Source organism: Lepus europaeus, chromosome 2 (genome assembly GCF_033115175.1).
Source record: "Lepus europaeus isolate LE1 chromosome 2, mLepTim1.pri, whole genome shotgun sequence".
NCBI lineage: Eukaryota > Metazoa > Chordata > Mammalia > Lagomorpha > Leporidae > Lepus > Lepus europaeus.
The window spans coordinates 107,451,573-107,473,398 of record NC_084828.1 but is presented as its reverse complement, the minus strand read 5'-3'; the positions used below and the strand labels follow the sequence as shown (position 1 = coordinate 107,473,398).

General features: G+C 40.6%; 1 protein-coding gene across 1 annotated transcript in view; it reads right to left on the bottom strand.

The window, feature by feature from the left end:
- Positions 1–4,548: 4,548 nt before the first annotated feature.
- The window catches only part of SPATA16 (spermatogenesis associated 16), a 288,894-nt gene continuing 271,616 nt past the window's right edge, over positions 4,549–21,826 (bottom strand). Inside the window, exon 10 of the mRNA XM_062177925.1 lies at positions 4,549–4,671. Within this exon, the coding sequence (XP_062033909.1) occupies positions 4,549–4,671 (123 nt within the window). The remainder of the gene's footprint in view (positions 4,672–21,826) is intronic.

Genomic DNA, 21,826 nt, shown 5'->3' with positions numbered 1-21,826 from the left:
AGATTTATTTATTTATTCGAAAGGCAGAGCCACCAAGAAGCAGAGGTAGAGAAAGAGAGAGAGAGAGAGAGAGAGAGAGAGAGGTCTTCCATCCACTGTTTCACTCCCCAGATGGCTCCAACAGCAGGAGCTGCGTCGATCCGAACACAGGAGCCAGGAGCTTCCTTCAGGCCCCCAACACAGGTGCAGGGGCCCAAAGACTTAGGCCATCTTGTACTGCTTTCCCAGGCCATAGCAGAGAGCCAGACCAGAAGTGGAGCAGCCGGGACCCAAACCGGATGTCAGTACTGCAGGTGGTGGCTCCACCCTCCATGCCATAGGGCCGGCCTTGGAAAGTGTATATTTTTCAATCACTGAACTTTTAATTTTTTTTTGGCATATAAGTTTTTGCTGGGATGATTGTTATTAGGATACTTTTCTTTGGATCAAACTTAAGGACACATAATTTGCTCCTGTGTCAAGTTAATTCTGAACTGGTGGAAAACACGCTCCAAAAAGGTAAAGGAGCAGTTGTCAAACTTAAATCTGTATTTATGAAATGCATGAAGTTTGTATACCTTAAATAAAAGGTTTCTGGGAAAAAATAAATAAAATTTCAAAAAACAAAAAAAGAAATCACCCAGGGACCTTATTAAAAATTGGGATCCTGATTCAGTACATCTGGGGTGGAGTTAAAAATTCTGCATTTCTCACAGACACTGATGTTGCTGGCCAATGAACCACATTTTGAATGACAAGGAGAGGACAGGCCTAGCATTTTGGTTTCCTTAAATGTGCAGTGGGGAGAATATATATGTGATGACATTCTTGTGGGGATGAAATAAGCATTCTGAAAGTACTTTATTAAGTTTGCTTTCCCTAGTATTAATTGATTTTGTTTTTGTTAATACTCTATTGCTTTAGTAATCCTTCCTCTGCAGACAACTTAACAAACAATGGATGGGAGGCCAGGTGCAGTAAATTATGCTATTCAAGGCTATTGGCATTCATACTGAAACCATGAACAAAATTTATCCTCATGGACATTGATACTGCATACTAAAGAATACTAAAGATAGGTTGTTGAAGAGTTATGAATGTTGATTTTTTTACTCTGAAGATAATTTTTTGAGAAGTTTCAGATTTATATTCTACATCATTCTTCTTAAGGCAAACTAGAACCAGCCTCCTATGCAAGCCACAGCAAAAGTACTCAGTGGATACATGATATTGTGTAAGGCAGAAGTGTTCAAATAGTAAAGTCCTCAAATAATAACTGTAACTACAGTATTTTCAAATATAACCTTTAGGCATTTTGGGATGATAGAAGCCTCAAAGTACAGAGGTAAAGCATTTGAATGGCTATTGAACATTAAGAATTCTTTCTTTCTTTCTTTTTTTAAAAAAGATTTATTTTATTTATTTGAAAGAGTTACAGAGAGAGGTAGATAGAGAGAGAGAGAGAGGTCTTCCATCTGCTGGTTCACTCCCCAGATGGTTGCAACGGCCAGAGCTGTGCCGATCTGAAGCCAGGAGCCAGGAGCTTCTTCCGAGTCTCCCACGTGGGTGCAGGGGCCCAAGGACTTGGGTCATTTTCTACTGCTTTCCCAGGCCATATCAGAGGGCTGGATTGGAAGAGGAGCAGCTGGGACTAGAACCAGTGCCCATATGGATGCCAGCGCTTCAGGTTAGGGCTTTAACCACTGCGCCACAGCGCTGGCCCCGAGAATTCTTTCAAAAAATTGCTGAGTAAACAAACAGGCAGTGCTAAGATTCTACTTCAATTTTAAAAACCTCTTAATTACCCAAAGAACATAAAAATCCTTTTGGAGAACAAAGCTTAAAATGATTAATATTAAAGTCAAAATCCAACACTGGCAAACTTTGCTTTCTGGAGATGTTATGAGGATTTTTTTAATGGTGGGAATTCCTGGACAACAGTTGGAGGTGGTGACAGCAGCAATGACTAAATGGGAGGCTAAGCCATTTACTGAGACTCCCACATTCAGCTAAATTCCAGTGCTCATTGAAAAAATAATTCTCCAGTTTCACAAGAACAAAATGGAGATGCTGGGTTGATGTGAGTTTAGAAACAAAAAGGAGTTTCTTAAAATCCTGTCTTGAATTGATTGCAATTGTATTCATAATTAACCTGAGAGCAGGTGCTCGAAGTGGGTGCTGGGATTCTCTAGGTGGGATGGGGCAGAAAAGAGGGGACTATTTGATAAAGCTAGGAGAATTAAGCAAATGGTCCCCAGAGTAACTAGGTCCTCACTTTTATTTTAAAATTTTCTAAGTATATTTTGCAATATATGTTTGCATAATTCTAACATACATTAAGACTAAGTTATTTATTGATTCCTTCACAAACTCATAAATTCAGCTTTTATCTATATTTTATCTTGGTTTTTTATCTATATTTTATCCCTTTTTTGTTATTATCAAGGTTCTATGGAATCTGATTTGTGCATTTAAAAGTTTTATTTTATTTATTTGAAAGGCAGCGTAATAGAGATAGAGTGAGAGATAGAGAGATCTTCCATATGCTGGTTCATTCCCCAAATGGCCTCCAATAGCCGAAGCTGGGCCGCGCCAAAGACAGGAGCCAGCAGCTTCATCTGGGTCTCTCATGTATGTTCAGGGGCCCAAGGACTTTAGGCCATCTTCCACTGCTTTCCCAGGCACATCAGCAGAGAGCTGGATTGGAAATGGAGCAGCTGGGACTTGAACTGGTGCCCACCTGGGATGCTGGCATTGAAGGAAGCAGCTTAACTTACTATGCCACTGTTGTGCCTGAGGGGTGACAGAGAAGTGCCACATACTGATAAATTTTGAAGTCCTTTATTGCTGGTGGTCGAGAGCAGGCTCATGCCTCAAAGAATTCTCGACACTGAAGCTCAAAGCAACAGGGTTTATAAAGGCAAAAACTACAAGGAGGGGAGGGAGAATACATGTTTCTAGGATTGGGGGAATACATGGTTACTAGGGGTAAGCTGACCTAAGGCCTATGTGAAACTAATATCAATTACAATCTTGAAAATAGACAAATTACAATCTTAACATTAATTCAGGTGCAGCCTATCTGTTTTTAAGCTTGAGTGATCATGCTAAGGGAGTTTCTATGTTCTGCCAAGTGGGATGCAGTGGACTGCTATTGTCTGAGTTTTAGATCATAGTTTCAGATCAGAGTCTCACGGTGGGGGAGTGCTTTTTCAAGATGGAGTCTCGGGTGCTCTAAAATGGAGTCCCTACTGTCAAGGTGTTACTTCACCATAGTGCTGGTCCCCTATTTATTTATTTTAAAAGATTTATTTATTTATCTGAATGGCAGAGTTACACACACACACACACACATAGACACACAGGGAGAGAGAGGTGATCATTCATCTGCTAGCTCACTCCCAAAGTGCCTGCAACAGCAAGGGCAGAAAACCCAGGTGAAAACCAAGGAGACAGGAACTCCACCCAGGTCCCTCACGTGGGTGGGAGGAAACAAGGTACTTAGGTAATCATCTGTCGCTTCCTATGGTGCACATTAGCGAGAAGCTGTATCAGAAGTGAAGACTGGACTCAACCCAGCTACTCTGATATTGGATGCAGGCAACTCAAGCAGTGCCTTAATCTGCTGTGCCATAACACTGCCCCTATTCCTTCATTATCTTAAAAAGGTATGGGGATTGGTGTTGTGGTGTGGTGGGTGAGGCCACTGCTTGCAACACAGGCATTCCATATGGGGGCCAGTTCATGTCCCGGCTGTTCCTTTTCCAGTTCAGCTCCTTGCTGATGGCCTGGGTGTGCAGCAAAGGATGGCCTGAGTGATTGGGCTCCTGTACTCATGTGGAAGACCCAGATTAGGTTCCTCAATCCTGGCTTCAGCCTGGCCCAGCCCTGGACGTTGCAACAGCTGCTCTCTATCCTGCTTTCCAACATCTGCTGCCTCCCAAGCACATTAACAGAAAGTTAGATCCACAAGTGGAGCAGCCAGGACTTGAACTTGGCACTCTGATATGGGAGGTGAGCATCCTGAGCGGTGGCTTAACCCTTTGTGCCACAACCTCTGTCCCAAGAACAGAGATTTTAATGAGACAACGTAACTGTTGACATCGGCCATATCACATGTGACTGTCTCTATGAGGACTGAACGTGTATATTAGCAGCTTTATGCTTTTTAGTTTCATTTATATTGTGTGTGCATATCTGTGTAGGGCATGTGAATAACTGAATGAATGTAGTTGTACACTAAAAGCACACTCTGGAAGAAGTGGTACACCACAGGTGAAAACTGGACGGAAAGGACAAGTGAGAGAGACAGCAGTGGCTATTTTATAAGCTGTTTAACTAAACAAGACAAATTTGAACAAGAGTCAAGTCAAACTTGCTGAGAACATTTATTGCTGCCAGCCGAGATTAATGAAGTATAGGATGTCTTTGCTGAGGATGAGCAGGAGCGAGCAGCACCTCTTGCCTTTGATGACAGGCCTTTGTTATCTGGCTGCTGCAGTCCCCATGGATGGACGCCTTTGCCTCTTTCTCTGGGACATCTTGGTGGTTGTGCCTGCTCCCTCCTGACTAGCTTTGCTGGGCTGTTTGAAGCCGCTTCATTTTCGTTTTCTGCCTCCGAGCAGTTCTCAGTTTTTTAGTTTTTAAGAAGCTGTCCTCTAATTGGTATAGGAAATCTTCAATTCGCCCAATCTAGAAGAAATAAGCAAACACAACAAGATATGTTGGTGGTCTTCTGGGATTTGTGTCCTTATGTAAATGGGGAGGTATCTAAAATTAAATGGCAGACACAGGTCCATATTGGAACAAAATTGGCAGGGACTGAAAGAATTAAATGTAGAAGCCTCCTGCTGTTTTCATTCCAAGTCTCCCTGTTTTATAAACAAGAAGCAGGCAAGCAGGAGTGTGCTTTGTCAGTCCTTCATTCCAGGAAAGGAAACGGGGATTGTCAACCTCTCACTGTTCTCAAGGGTCAGTGAAACCAAGGATGTCGAAAGAAAGGAGGTACAGGGTGCAAAATTAATCCATGGTAAACCCTCCCTGTCCCCTACCACCTTTATCAAAAACCAAGAGTGAAAACGAACCCACCTCCTCTCCATGAAAGAGATTTTTGCATTTGTATGCCCTTAGCAAAGGTTAGGGGAAAAAGAAAATTCTATTGTCTTAGCAAGAACCATTTCTCCCTTAAATCAAGAAAAAATTTTCAAAAAATACATTTTCTTAAAAATCGCTATAACCCAGGGAAAAAAGGTAAGATACTTATATGCAAAACAATAATTCTTGGAAAAAAAAAAGATTAGTTTTTCTCCAAAGAAATTTAGCAGTTGGTTAAATGTATTATACTGTTTGAAAAAACAATGGTATAAAAGTTTACATATGCAAGCAGAATTGGGTTCTCAATGAAAGTAGATAGAACCATTTACACTTAACCTTGACTCCTAAGACCTGCATATTGTATCAGCCTAACATCACTCACTAAAGAGACCATTGTCATAATGTTAGCTCGAAGCCTAGAGCACTTATTATTCAAGGTATCATCTACTTAAGATAAAAGCACTTACAATTTCAATTTTCCAACTTTGAGTTCCACTTTTAAATCACTTGATTTATCATTCAGAGTGATGTCCAAAAGATAATTCAGATTGTCAAAAAGAGCATAATAAATGGTAGCATTCATCTGTATATTATGCGTACATCTTATACATCATATCAGGTGATATGAACTGTAGATTGGTTTGCTTAAGAAAACAAAATAACTTACTTATGCAAAAATAAGTCTTTTTGGAAATGCTTTTAAAACCACTTCAGGTAAATATCTTCAAAAGTATATTGTTGTATCTGATGTCTGGACATTGCACGAATTATTAAAATAATTTGATGCGATATTTTTGCATCCTGTCATGAAATCAATGTGTTATACTATGCATTCCATATACTCATGCTACCTAATTTGCACCAAAATAGTAAGTGGAAATATTAACGTAGGGCAAAATCAACACAAACATAATGGATGACACTTCACCATCACTTTAATAGTTGAGTTGATGACATGTCATTTGCACTGAAAATGTATCATTTAAATCAAATTTCCTTACAGTTAGAATGCATGCAATTAGCCCAGATACAATTTAAAACTACAATTTTAATGCAATAAAAAAGGCTTCCTTCAATGAGACAGAAAAATAATTATTTTTAAAAATTTCCATTAAGTGACTGCTGCTTTTAAATTTTAATTGTGTTTATTAAGAGCAAGCTTGACTAACTGGGTTGTCATTTATTAAAAAAAAAGACAATGATGAAACACAAGATCTGTCTTGGAATAAAGAGTACAACTGAATAAAGCCAAGAGGTCTAGAGCTCATATTATGTACATGTTGCACCTGATCTGTGAGTTCATGTCTTACCTGGTCTGTGTATGTATTATTCTTTCAATCCATCTCATAAGAAGCTCAAATGATTGTTTCAAAAATAGAGATCCAATCACATCTTTTCTTTGTTTAAAATACTTTAAATGGATTCTTAAATTCTTAACATGGGCTATATGGATCTGAGTTATCTGGTTTTACTTGCATCTGTATCTCTTAACATTATTCCTTCTGCTTCAGCTGTGTGGTACAATTTCTAGTTAGCTGAGCACAACCAGACATTGTTCCCTGCACCCTTATTTTCCTAATGCTATGCAATATGTCCTTTGGAACCCTTACATGTACTCTGGGTTTCAGGTTAAACATCAATACCTCAGAGAAGTCTGCCTTCATAACCAGGCCAATTTGGGAGCTCAGGAATATATTCCCACAGTAGTTCACTCATTTCTGCTTATTGTAAAATATTTTTTACTCAATTGTGTGTAATGCTTTATATACTTTCTGTCTTCTCATCTGGAATTTAAAGGCCAATGCTAGATCCATGTTATTCACTATTCCCAGAACCTAGGGTAAGGTAGATTCCTGATAATCTAATCTGTGATAACAGTTGAAAAGATTCAATTTCCATACTCAAAGTGATACTTGGTATGGGACATATCAGAGGGTTTTCCTTTCTCTTATAAACTAAATAAGCACTACTTTCACATGCCATCATTCTATTTGCTTTGTTTAGCTTTGAGACTCTTTTTTTATTTATATTTTTATTTGATAGGTAGAGTTATAGACAGTGAGAGAGAGAGAGAGAGAGAGAGAGACAGAGAGAAAGGTCTTCCTTCTGTTGGTTCACTCCCCAAATGGCTACCACGGCTGGTGTCGCACCGATCCGAAGCCAGGAGCCAGATGCTTCCTCCTGGTCTCCCATGCGGGTGCAGGGCCCAAGCACTTGGGCCATCCTCCACTGCCCTCCCGGGCCAGAGCAGAGAGCTGGACTGGAAGAGGAGCAACAGGGACTAGAACCCAGCGCCCATATGGGATGCCAGTGCCACTGGTGGAGGATTAACCAAGTGAGCCACGGCGCTGGCCCAGCTTTGGTACTCTTAAGCAAAAGTGATAACAGGGTGGTGTGGGCACTGGATGAGGAGTCTGCAGGAGCACTGAGTTCTGCTATTGGCTGGTCTCATAACCCTGCCCAAGACCCTAGGGAAGTCACTTGGCCTTTCTGAGCTTCAGTTTTCACCAACATTTGGTATAGAAATGGGGTTGACACGGATGATATCCAGGGACACACTGAGTCAAATTCTATGATTTGTACTCACATCAGTTTTAAGCAGCCCAGTCCTAAAGCGAACACTCATATTTTCACATATGAGGTTATTCCCTTAGACTACACCACTAGATGAATGACACAATATGCAGCAAAGTAAGCCAATTTTGGCTTCTGTGCTTACTGAAGTGTAGGAGAGCTGCAACATGTTTTTAGTAAAGTTGGTCCTTTATTTTCTTTTTTTTTTTTTAAGTCAAGAAAAGAAAAATGCTGGTTGAAGAGAAAATAGATTCATATAACTAAAACGAACAGATTGCAAATGATAGAAATCTCTATAAAGCCCTTAGGAAAATAAAGCATGAAGAAATATGTAAGTCTGTAAGGAAGAAAATGAGTGAGTTTTTGAGGAGAGGCTTCATTAGACTCTTTTTGGTCCAGAATCTACTTGCTTAACTGTATCAGGTTACTTGGTCACCTTGGCTCCAATTTCCTCATTGGCAAAATGGGCAGATGTAACATATTTCTGTGTACATACATGCCAATTCTGACTTGACAGTACAGAAATGTGGATGTCAGACCAAATGAGCTTATGGAGAATTCTGGAATGTCTGAAGATTGAAAGTAACAGAAAGTTCCAGTTGGAGGGCAGGTTTTGACCTATCATATGGCTATTGGTCCTAATCTATATCCAAGAGTAAGGAAATAGTCCTCAACTAGTGTCTTAAGGACTCAAATCCATATTCGAACACTACTGTTAGGGTTAGAATTGTGTCCTCCTTAAACACCTTTGCTAAAATATTAACCTTCAGTACCTTTAGGGCCATTAGTGAGGACCCTAAACCAAAACGACTGATGTTTGTAAGAAAAAGGAGAATTTGGAGGCCGATGTGCACACAGGGAGAGCTTGGCCGAAGATGGAAGCCAAGATTTAGGAGAAGCTTGTACAAGCCAAAGTAACTTGGTAAAGACTGGGGAGAGGCCCAGCACAGGGAACAGATTCTTCCTCACAACCCTCGGAAGGAATCAACCGTGAGGACACTTTGATTGTAGAGTCCTGGTCTCCAGAGTAGCAAATGAGACATTTCTGTCTTTTAAGCCATTTAATCTGTGGACATTTGCTATGCCAGCCCTATCAAACGAATATAATTCCTAAGCTATAAGGTGAAAGGAAGCTCAACTAAGTTCTAATATTCTCCTCAAACATGACTTTGTTTCAAAAAATCAATTTTTCCATTGTTTGATGATTGCTACTTGGTTGGTGTCTCCTGCACTGGTCTAAGGCGCACCTTGGAAACCAGGGCAGTCTCCTGCCAGTAGCAGCAGTGAGAAGAGGCTGGTATCAAACGTGAATAAATGAGTAATGTACATTGAGAAGCTTTAATTTGGGTCTTCCTATTCGACCTCATGTAGTCTGGGTCCAGGAGAGAGGACTTGTTTTGTTTATATAGGTACATGTTCATGCATCAGGAATTGAGTGCTTAAAGGATTTTTTTTTTTAAAAACAATAAAGCATTAAAAAGATTTTTTTTTTTTTTTTGGAGAAAGAAGGTTGAGAAAATAAGAATCAAATTCTTCAGGAATAAAATCAGGCATTTACGACTATAGAATGAGAATGTGTTTTTAGTGATTAGCAGTTTGCACCAATATCCTCTTAGCAAAACAGACATTTCATACCACCACTGTGGGTTTGATAATATTCGTTTCTTTGCTCTGTTCCAGTTTAATTTCCAGACGAAATGCTTTTAAATATTTATCATTCAAAAATGGCTTGAATTTTAATTCTTATTAGAATTACAGTTGTTTTCAAACAGGCTTGAAATTAATTTCTAAAATAAACTCAGTTTCTGAAACAGAGTTGTTTCTACAATTCAGTATAGCAGCCTTCTTCAGCTTTTGGCTGGGGTTCAGACAGACAAGCCCCTACATTTCCCCTTCGCTTCTGGTGAATTTGGCGGGTTGTTGATGTTTTAGTCACAAGAGCACAGCATGCAGATCTGAGGTGCCTACCCTTGAGATGTAATAAAACACAAAAAAACTTCATTCCAGACTGTGTTACCAATATGTGACTAAAAATGTCCAAAATGATAAGACTTTTAATATGCGTCACAGAGTGTTAAATAACTAGCATCTTTAAAAGCTGTCAAAAACTTTCCTGTCATTTTGTCCAGGAAAACATGTGCTATTGTCTGAATGCCGAGGTCCTTTCCAGATTTTTTATGTTGAAATCCAAGTTTCCAAGGTGATAGTATTAGAAGGCAGGGCCTTTGGGAGGTAATTAAATCATGAGGGTGGAGAATCATGCATAGGATTAGGGCCCTTGTAAAAAGATGCCCAGGAAGCTTGTTCACCACTTCCACCATGTGTAAACACAGCTAAAAGATGGCCCCCATGGACCAGAAACAGGCCCATGCTGGACTCTGAATCTGCCAGTGCTTTTACCTTGGACTTCCAGCCTCCAGAGCTGTGAGGAAGAAATGTCTGTTATTTAAAAACTACCCAGTCTGGCCGGCGCCGTGGCTCAATAGGCTAATCCTCTGCCTTGCAGCGCTGGCACACTGGGTTCTAGTCTCAGTCGGGGTGCCGGATTCTATCCCGGTTGCCCCTCTTCCAGGCCAGCTCTCTGCTATGGCCCAGGAAGGCAGTGGAGGATGGCCCAAGTGCTTCGGCCCTGTACCTGCATGGGAGACCAGGAGAAACACCTGGCTCCTGGCTTCGGATCAGTGCGATGCGCCGGCCGCAGCGGCCATTGGAGGGTGAACCAACGGCAAAGGAAGACCTTTCTCTCTGTCTCTCTCTCTCTCTCACTGTCCACTCTGCCTGTCAAAAAAAAAAAAAAAAAAAAAAAAGAAAAAGTAAAAACTACCCAGTCTATAGAGTTTTGCTGTTATAGCCTGAAGGAACTAAGGCACCGTATATCACCTTCTTAAAAATTAATTAATTTATTTGAAAGGCAGAGTTACAGAAAGAGAGGGAGAGACAGAGAGAGAAATCTTCCACCTGCTGGTTCATTCCCCAAATGGCTGCAACGGCCAGGGTGAGGCCAGGCCAAAGCTAGAAGCTGGGAGCGTCTTCTGGGTTTCCCATGTGGGTTCAAGGGCCCAGGGACATGGGCTGTCCTCTGTTGCTTTCCCAAGGGAACCAGCAGGGAGCTGGACTGGAAGTGGAGCACCCAGGACTCAATCTGGCACCCATATGGGATAATGGTGCCACAAGCAGCAGCTTAACTACCTGCACCACAGTGCTGGGCCCCATTTTTTTTTAATTGACAGTATTTTTCAAAAACATTTATATTTATTTGAAAGGCAAAGTTTCAAAGAGAGAGAGGGAGAGAGAGAGACTTTTGCTAGTTCACATCCAAATGGCTACACCGGTGGGAGCTGGGCCAGGCCGAAGCTAGGAGCCAGGAGCTTCTTTCAAGTCTACCACATGGGTGCAGGGGCTCAAACACCTGGGCCATCTTCCACTGATTTCCCAGGCCATTAGCAGAGAGCTGGATCTGAAGAGGAGCAGCCAGGACATAAACCAATGCCCATAGGGGATGCTGGCACTGCAGGTGGAGGCTTAACTTACTATGCCACGGACGCCAGTGCCCAGAACCTCTAAATTCAAGATCTGAATTTCCTGTCTCTGCAGGCTGTTCATTCCAGAATTAGTGTTCTAGGGTGCCAGGTAAAATACCAGAGGGTGAGGGGCTTAAACAGCAGAAACGTATTTTCTCAGAATTCTGCATGTTGGAAGCCAATATGGAGTTGTTGGCTGGGTTGGTTTCTTCTGAGGCCTCCTGTTTGGTTTGTAGATGGCTGTTGTCTCTCTCTGACTTCACATGGTCTTTCCTCTGGATGTGTCTGTATCCTTATTTCCCTTTCTAATAAAGACACCAGTCACACTGGTTAGAGTCCATCCTATAAACCTCACTTTAACTTAACTACCCCTTGAAAGACCCCATCTCCAGGACGGGCATTTGGTGTAGCACTTAAGTCACTGCCTGGGACACCCAAATGTCATATGGGAGTCCCTGATTCAGTCCTGGAATGATTGCATTGGTGGTAACTGGGTCAGGCCAAAGCTAGGAGTCAGGAGCTTCTTTTGTGCCTCCAAGTAATTGCAGAGGCCCAAGAAATTGGGTCATCTTCCACTGCTTTCCCAGGCACGTTAGCAGGGAGCTGGATTGGAAGTAGATCTGTTGAGACTTGAACCGGTGCCCATGTGGCATGTCAGCTCTGAAGACAGTAGCACCACTATCCCCCTCCCCACATTCTTTAAAAATGCATTTTTTGATAGGCAGAGTTAGACAGTGAGAGAGAGAGAAACAGAAGAAAGGTCTTCCTTTTCCGTTGGTTCACCCCCTAAATGGCCGCTACGGCCAGCGCGCTGTGGCCGGTGTGCTGCGCCAATCCGAAGCCAGGAGCCAGGTGCTTCCTCCTGGTCTCTCACGCGGGTGCAGGGCCCAAGCACTTGGGCCATTCTCTGCTGCCTTCCTGGGCCACAGCAGAGAGCTGGACCAGAAGAGGAGCAAACGGGACAGAATCCGGTGCCCCAACCGGGATTAGAACCCAGGGTGCTGGCGCCGCAGGCGGAGGATTAGCCAAGTGAGCCCGGCGCCAGCCAAAAAATCATTTTCAATATTTAATGGCAAATTTATCTGAAGTTTTAAATTTGTATTACCATTTTTTGTATTATTAAACGGGGTCTGATGTTGTAGTGTAGCATGTAAAGCTGCAATGTGCAACATCAGCATCCATATGGGTTCTAGTTTGTGTTCAGGCTGCTCCACTTTTGATCCAGCTCCCTGTTAATGTGCCTGGGAGAGCAGCAGAGGATGGTCCAAGTGCTTGTACTCCTGCCACCCACTTGGGAGACCTGGAAGAAGCCGTTGGCACCTTTTCTTCTCTTAAATTTTGTCTTTCAAAGAAATAAAATAAACATTTTTTAAAAAAATTAAACTTTACCATTTTGAGATAATTGTAGATTCACATATATCAGTAAGAAATAATAAAGGAAAAACGTGTATTTTTTTACTCAGTTTCTCTTAATGCTAACACTTGCAAAACTACAGAAAACTACAGCAGGATATTGACATTAAAACAGTCAATACATAAACTCTGGCAAACACTAATCAGTTCTCTTTGTCTACACTTTGAACATCATAAGATTATCTTAATGGAATCATATAGAACATAACTCCATACTTCTCTAGAGATTTATTCAGGCTGTCCTATCAAATATTTCTTTTCTTCACTGCTCAGTAGTATGCCTTGGGGGGTGGATGCATCACAGTTTGCTTAACCATTTATCTTTTGAAAGATATCCAGATTTCCAGTTTTGAACTTTATGAAATGATTTGCTACAAACATTTGTGTGTAGGTTAAAGTTGTTCAAGTGGCTAACTGCATTTTGTACTGGGCCCTGATGTCTGGACTGAGTGATGTCCAGAATGTAATGTTTCTTGAAAAGGCCAGGAGCTTTCTGGCTGCCTTTGCCTGAGTTAGTGTATAAAACCCCTTTAATGGCCCCGCTTGAGGATCCATTTGTCTTCTAGGTGCTCAAGATTACACATCTGTCTCTAAGTCCCCCGACAAATTATACTCTGTGTAATCCTGGATTTGTTTACCTCTTTCTTCGGTCTTGTGGACCTTTGGTAGCCAGTTCTGGTACACCAGATTTTCATGATAGAAGGCTATTTAAATTATTTTATATTGGATGAGTTGTGGTAATTTGTATTTTTTGAGGAACTGACACATTTCACGTAAGTTGTAAAATATATGTATGCATAATTTTTTGGAGTACTCCTTTATCTTTCTTTTAATATCTGCAGCGTCTGTAGTGATACACCATTTCATTACTGATATTGGTGATTCGTGCCTTCTCCTTATTTTCTTCATTAGTCTTGCTAGTTGTTTTTAAATGTCATTGATCTGTTCAAAGAGCCAGTCTTTGCTGCATTGATTTTTCTCAATTTTTCTGGTTTTCAGTTTCATTGATTGCTGATATTGTATTTATTTTCTTTTTTTTTTAAATTTCTGCTTGCTTTTACTCTTCTTTTCCTAAGTTTTTGAGGAGGTCATTCAGTTACTGATTCAAGATTTTTTTTTCTCCTTTACAATACATGCACTAGATGCTGTAAGTTTCTCTTTCAGTGCTGTTTCAGCTGCGGCTCATAAATTTTGATACGCTGCATTTTCATTTTCATTCAGTTCAATGTAGTTCTTCATTTCCCTCGAGATTTCTTTTTTGATCCATGGACTATGCAAGATTTTCTTGTTATCTTCCTGTTTTTGATTCTAGTTTGGATCCACTGCAGTTGCAGGATACATTCTTTATGGTTTCAGTTTTCAAAATTTGCTGAGTTTTTTTATTTGATGATCCAGGGTTTGGTTTATTTTGGCATACCTTCCATGGACACTTGAAAAGAATGTGTGTTCTGCTGTTGGTGCCTGGAATGTTCTGTAAATATTCATTGGATTCTGCTGGTCGATGGTGGTTTGACTTCCATGTCCTTGCTGCTTCTCTGGTTTTTCTATCAACTGCTGAGAGTGAGGAGTTGAAACTTCCAATTGCAATTGTGGACATCTCTATTCTTTCTTTTTAGTTCTATCAATTTTACTTCATATGCTTTATACCCCTGTTTTGTGTACATATACATTTAGGATTGTGATGCTTCTTGGTGGATTTTCCCTTTTCTCATTACAGAAGGTCTCTCTCTGTCCTTGGTAATTTTGTTTGCTCTAAAGTCTACCTTGTCTGATAGTAATATAGCTATTACTGCTTCCCTTTTATTTATTCTGCATGATATTATTTTCCATCTTTAAACTTTTAACCTGCCTATATCATTATGTTTGAAGTGAGTTTGTAGCCAGTATAGTTGACTCATATTTTAAAATCCATTTTGCCAATTTCTGTATTTTAATTGGTGTACTTAAGATATTTAAATATGTTAGAGCTTAGTGTGCCATTTTAGTTTTTGCTTTACCTAGGTTTTGTTTGCTTTTTGATTTAAACCTACTTTCCCCTGCAACTTAAGGGTAACTTAAAAATTTTGATTTATCTACAGTGTGTTCATTGTATCTTTTTCAGTTTTTATAGATATAACATTACATACTTGCCCTTTGACATGTGGGATTAGTTCCAGGATCCTCATGGACACCAAAATCCGTGTATGCCCAAGTCATGTTAATGTGGCATTTGATTATAACCTACACATGTCCCTTACCCTTTAAACAACTCTAGACTATTTAAAATGCCAAATACAATGTAATATTGCATTGTTTAGGGAATAATGGCAAGAAAAACTAAATCTGTATGTGTTCAGTACAGACACAATTAAAAATATTTTTTTATCCTGTGGCAGGCATTTGGCATAGTGGTGAAGATGCTGCTTGGTTGCCTTTGTCCCAAATCAGAGTGCCTGTGTTTGAGTCCTTGTTCTGTTCCTGATTCTAGTTTCCTGCTAATGTATACCTTGGGTACAGCAGGAGATGGCTTAAGTAGCTGGGTCTCTGCCACCTGTGTGAGAGACCTGGTTTGAATTCTTGGCTCCTGGCTTCGGCCTGGCCCAGCCAGGGCTATTGTAGGCATTTGGAGAATGAACCAGAGAATGGGAGCTCTCTGTTTCTGCCCTTCAAAAATAACATAGATTAAAAAAACTAAAAAAATTGATTTTTAATTCATAGTTGGTTCGATTCATGAAACCCACATAGACAACTTATATATCTGTATGGAATGTGTTGTAGTCTACTGGTATCTTTATCTTGTGTTTGAAGTGTAGAGTCATTAATTTTTTTAATGTCTCTTCATCCTCGCCAATCTATGATACCATAAATATTGCCTTTACCTGAATTTAGAATCACATTACATAACGTTGTTATTTCTGCTTCCATCATCAAATGTAATGAGAAGGGATGTCTATTGTTTTTATTCATATTTTTGCTTATTGTCTTCTTTTAGCCTTTTTGTTATTTCAAGGTCTTTCACTGTTGTCTTTCTCTTTGGACAACAGTCTTTAGTCATTCTTTTAGGGTGGGTTCAATAGTGACAAATTCTTTTAGTTTTCCTTCATCTCAGAATATATTAATTTTCTCTTCATTCCTGAAAGATATTTTTGTTGGGCATCCCACTCTGGGTTGGTAATTCTTTTCTTTCAGTCCTTGAAAAAAATAGTGTGTCACTTACTTTTGGCCTTTATATTTTCTTATGAGAAAGCCACTGTCATTTAAATTGTTTTTCTCCTATAGGCAATGCATTGTTTCTCTCTTGCTGCTTTCAAGATTTTGCTTTTCAGTCTTTAGTTTTCAGAAGTCTGACTATGATATATCCTGGTGTGAATCTGAGTTTATCCTCCTTGGATATCTTTTTGAATCAACAGTTTTGTGTCTTTTGCCAAATTTGGGAAATTGTAAGCCATGATTTTCTTGATAACCTTTTCAGTCCTGCTCTCTTTTACTCTCTTTTGGGAATTCCAATGGCACAAATTTTAGATCTATTGTTACAGCCCCAGTCTCTCTGTATACTCCCTCCCTGCCCCAGTCTTTCTGTACACTCCCTCCCTGCCCCAGTCTCTCTGTGCACTCCCTCCCTGCCCCAGTCTGTTACTCTGTTGTTCAAATTGAGTAACTTCTGCTGTCCTATCTTCACTTCAGGGTTTCTCCCCTGTGTCCCCTCTTTTCTGCTGTCAAGCCCATCCACCGAGTTTTTTGCTTTTTCAGTTATACTTTAGCTTCTTTTTAGTTCTTTATATCTTCTACCTCTTTGCTGACATTTTTCATATATTTGTTGAAATGATTCTTCCACCTCAATGTGTTTATAATTGCTCATTAAATAATTTTTATGATGGATGATTTAAAATATTTAAAATATTTTTCATGTTTCTAGCATCTCCATGTTGGCATGGATTGACTTCTTCATGGAGTTTGAGATCTTCCTAGATCTTGATATGATGAATGATCTTTCGCTGAAATCCAAACATTGTGCACATTTTGTGATGAGTCTCTAGATAGTAGTTAATTATCCTGGCTTAACTGGATCTTTCAGATACTCAGATAGCAAGGGAAGCAAGAGCGTTGCCTTGTTACTCTGGGTGAGGACAGCAGTTTGGCTTCCCCAGTCAGCTTCCTTGATACCTGAGGAAGGAGCTTCTCAGAACTTCTAAGCAGGAGTAAAAGTCCAAGGTCCTCACAAGGTTTTCACTGATCCTACACAAACCTGCAGGGGTAGGAGACCCTCATCACTGCCTCCCACATGGTCTTCACTATTAGTACATTGTCAAGGGAGATTCACCACTGCTGGATAATAAAAATCCTCTCTACTAGGCCTCTTCAATACCATACGAGGAAGAGTGAAGAGAGGAGAGGGGAGACTTGCTTCTAGGTAGGGAAGGAAATCCAGTTTCAGTCTTCTTTGATATTACCTTCTTAGAGTGGAAAGATTGGGATTCCTTGTTGTGGCCTGTTGAAGGCAGAAATCTATTGTTCCACTTGGCCTTTGCTTATGTAGTGGGGGTGGAACCATCATTTCTTCTTTGGCCTTTGGATGGAATATGTCTATATTTATTTAAGAATTTTCTGTCTTGCTAGGCTTCCCTTCTCTTGACCTTTGGATATAGCCAAAGCTTCTGTTCTTGGGTTCTCAGGGTCTTCAGTTTCAAGTGTGGGGAAAATAAGGCAAACAACAACAACTCATTACTGTGTCATTCCTTGAGTTCTCATGTCCTTATCAGGTCTTCCTTTTCCATTCCATGTTTGAGTCTTATGTGTTTGGTTTACACATACTGACAGGGTTTTTAGTTGCATGTGATGGGATGAGTAGGGAAAAGTACATCTATTCCATATGCTCAGAAGTAGATGGATTCTATCAAGTGTTTTAAAACAATTTTATTTAATTTTTAAATTGTATTTGAAATGGGGGTAACGGAGAGGTATCTTCTATATACTTGTTCTCTCCCCAAATGCCTGCAAAAGCCAGAGCTGTGACAGATTGAAGCCAGGAGCCAGGAACTCAAGACAAATTTGCTGCACTGGTAACAGGGACCCCAGTACTCAAATCATTATCTGCTGCTTCCCAGGGTATGGATTAGTTGGAAGCTGGATCAGAAACAGAGTAGCTAGGATTTGAATCATGTACTCTGAAAGAGATGTAGATGTACTAAATGGTGATTTAACCTCTGGGCCAAATGCCCACACATAACATGGATTTTTTGGGGAAGATTTATTTATTTATTTGAAAGACAGAGTTACAGAGAAGAAGAGGCAGAGAGAGAGAGAGAGAGAGAGAGAGAGAGAGAGGAGTTCTTCCATTTGTTGGTTCACTCCCCTAGTGGCTGCAACAGCTGGAGCTGTGCCAATCTGAAGCTAGGAGCCAGGAGCTTCTTCCAGGTCTCCCGCAAGGGTTCAGGGACCCAAGGACTCAGGCCATCTTCTACAGCTTTCCAGGCCACAGCAGAGAGAAGTGCAGCAGCTGGGTCTCAAACCAGCACCTATAGGGGATGCCAGCACTACAGGCGGCAGCTTTACCCACTATGTCAAAGCACTGGCCCCATAACATGGATTTTTTAAAACACATTTTTTTATCCCTATTCCGCAAGAAGGTCCGCTTTCATTTATTGAATCTGTTTGCTCAGTTGCTTCTAGATGTCTCCTTTCACATGATAAAGTGAATTGCCCTTTATAAAACTGAAGGGCCTTCTCTCCCTAAGAGCTCTTGGGAAGTAAAATCTTCTCAAATTCCTTTAATTCAGGAGGAGATGTGTCTATCTTTATCCTATCTTTAGGCTAGGATTTCTCCAACCTACGAGTCCAACTGCTTTTCAAACCAACTATGTCATATTTCTCTCCAGGGCTTTTTTTTTTCTAGCAGACATTCATTTTAGTAGAGTGTACAGAAGTTCTACATAGTTTTGGTGATGCCAAGAAATATGGGTGTATTTATGCTTATGGATTTATGCTTTTGGTATGTTTTAGATGACAAACTGTCCCCCTGTCCACATGTACCATTTTAAAAAAATAATTATCAGAATGATAAATGACCCATACCTTCCTTTAGAGCTACATGTAAAGGTTCTTTTGTTTTTGTCCTTCTTCAAAAGATGCAAGGTAGAATAAGTTCACTATAAATGACTGAACGAGCTACAAGTCAATTGCTCTGAACTATGTATTAATCCTACTTTCAATACAGAATGGAAGATGTCCTATGGTTCATTTAGCTACCAAGAGGTATAAGCTGTTATTCTGTATTCCCCAGAATTACAAAGGATTGCAAAGGAATGTATAGGATACATGCAATAAAATGCTAGTCTGCCAAGCAAAGACACTTTTGGTAATTTAATGGAAGCCACTTCAGGAATGAACTGAGAATTTATCCTTCAGATGAAAATACAATTGAGACGTTTGCTCTCCTCCCTCTTTCCGGAATATTACACTAAATTAAAATTATTTATTTGTTTTCATTTTATTTGAAAGGCAGAGATAAGAGAAAGACAGACAGACAGGAGACCTTCCATCTACTAGTTCACTCCCTAAATGCTCATAATAACCAGGGCTGGGTCGGTCTGAAGCTAGGATCTCAGGAGCTCAATCTGGGTCTCTCAAATGGGTGGCAGGAACCCAAGTACTTGAGCCATCACCTGCTGCCTTCTCAGGCATGCATTAGCAGGAGGCTGGATGGGAAGCAGAGTAGGTGGGCTTCAGACCAGGTACTTTGATGTGAGATACAGGCATCCTATGTGGTGACTTAAACACTGTGGCACATGCACATGCCCTTTAAAAGAACTTTTAAAAGATGTATTTTGAAAAGCTTTTGCAAAGATAAAAACACAAGTTTATGTGGAGTAATGTGAACCTTTTCAAATTGTGTTTTAGTTACTTCCTTATAATTAGTTATAAGTGGGTCAGACAGGGGAAAAGCCCATGAAGTAGAGGTGTCAATGTGCTGGTCCAGTCCCAGCCTCAAGGCCCTCTGTGTTGTGATGATAAAGCTCTGAGGGGTTATGGCACTATGTGCTCCTAAAATTGTGTTTTCCTTGAAAGCCCAGTGCATTTCAGAATGCTAATTCAGATAACTCACCAGAATGATGGCCAGAGCAACAGTAAGTACACTCTAGGAACAACTAGACTCTAGCCTGTTTTCTTAAACTTCTGACAGTGCAGGAAGAGGGGAAATGGTGAGTTATCAGAGGAGACATCTGACATGTCTACAAAGGGAGGAATGGTGAGGGAAGACAGTGAGAGCAGCACGATTCAGAGAACAGTAGTTGGTGCCAGGGCTCAGATTTGGTTGGGCAGCTCTGCAGAGCATTGTGGGTAAGTCTCCAGATGGGCAGTAGGCTGTGATCTAGAAAAGGCTGGAGGATCTCAACAAGAGCCTCTGACGTTTCTAGGCCACCCACAGCCAAAAAGCAGATGAGACGGCTGTCTCATTGGCTGTCTCACAGGACCTAAGGTTGTGTCAGGCAAGGTTCTTCATGCCAATGAGTCTTAGCAGCTGCATTCCTAACGATTAGGAATGGAATCTGGGGAGTAAAGAAATTTGATCTAGAACCAACTCTCACAACCACTACAAACTTGGATTTGTTTCCTTATTAATTCTACAAAGCTCTTTCCCACCACCTTTCTAAGGGAAGAGAATGACATCTCTTTTCTAGGCTTCTTGCAATCAATAAATGTGATAATGTGTTGAAGTGCTTGGCATATAGGAAAAGATCAATAATAATCACTGATAATATTTGTCATTGTCATTATTAACTGATTTATCTGAAATGCATTTTTTATAGCTTATTCCAGTTGTGTTAGTTACTCAAGAGCATACTTTAGGCCGGCTAACATAGTCTGATGATTAGATGAGTAACACAGGATTTTATTAGGTACACGTAGGTGCACGATGGCAGATTAGCTTTATTGGCTTTTTGATCAACTTCTGATTAAAATGGCTGAACTCCTGGCTTCACACTCCCTAGATGATGACCAAGTTGGGATTTGGCTCCTGCCCAAAAATACTTCTAATGGCAGAAATTTCCTGCCAAATCATCAGTTTGAGAAGACATCAATTTTGGTCCAATGTGGAATACAGAAGAGGTGTTTCCAGTTTTGGAGGCAAGGCCAAGCACACAGGAAGGTAGTGGGTTACTAGCAAATGCAGCTGTTGAAAATGTTCAGCAAATGAACCCTTTGCAGTCAGAGGAGGAAGCTGAGGCTTAAATGATAACCGAGATTTGCCAGCTAGATTTGGAGATTGCTCTGTGGGTTGGTGGGGACGGGGGTGGGGAGTGGCCAGAACCAAGGCTTTGTGCTTTCTCTACTCCCCAGACTGTGGCTTCTGTTTGCGGGTGAGGTTCTCCCCAACAAATCTGATTGCTGCAGGGTTCAGCTTCTGAGCACAATCATGAGAATCTGCCAAGGCTTTGATGGAGGCTCCTGGATACCATCCGCACAGATTCATTTCTCCCAGGAACCTGGCCCTTTTCGGTCACTTGGGCCTCATCATCCACCATGCTTGTTCTCAGAGCCTCCTCATCTCCCCAGCCCTGCCAGCAATAAAAGCACTTAGGCTTTCCTACACAATCTGCATTATGCTCTGGACAGAACTGCTTAGTAGTGCTTGGAGCATACACTGTAAAGGAATTTAGGGATATGTTAATGAGGAAGCCCGTAACCAGGAGCTGGAAGATTCACAATCAAATTGCAATAAATCTGCAGAGACTCCTTAAAGAACAAGACACACAGGAAAAGTCTGATTGCCAGAAAAACTGCTTTGCAAATGAATGGCATGGCTGCTGAACCTTTGAAAAGAAGCAGTAGTCTCAGAAGTACCAACCAAACCACATATTAGTCAGCCCACATGACTGGCTGGTGAATGATAGTGCCGTGTGTACAAGCTCTCCGGGAAGAATTTCTGGAAGGAGTCAGGTTTGAATGCTGATGTGAAAAGCAAAAATAAAAGGTTCCAATTTCTTCTTTCCTCTCCCTCTTTAACAAACTGGCCCTACCCATCCCCCCATTTGTATTTTCCAATTTGCTTTGCCTACACCAATAGTCTTGAGCAGAGTTGCTAAGTGACATATAATTCTATCACATTTTCATCTTAAAAGATCAAATTAGTGTATCAATGAATGTCATTTCGGTATGATGGTAATGAGTGTGATTTATAAGTTAAGAATCTGAGATGAAAAGAAACATAAAAAGCTAAGTAATTTTGAATAAATTCATATGGGTGGTTTAAAGATATCTGCCTA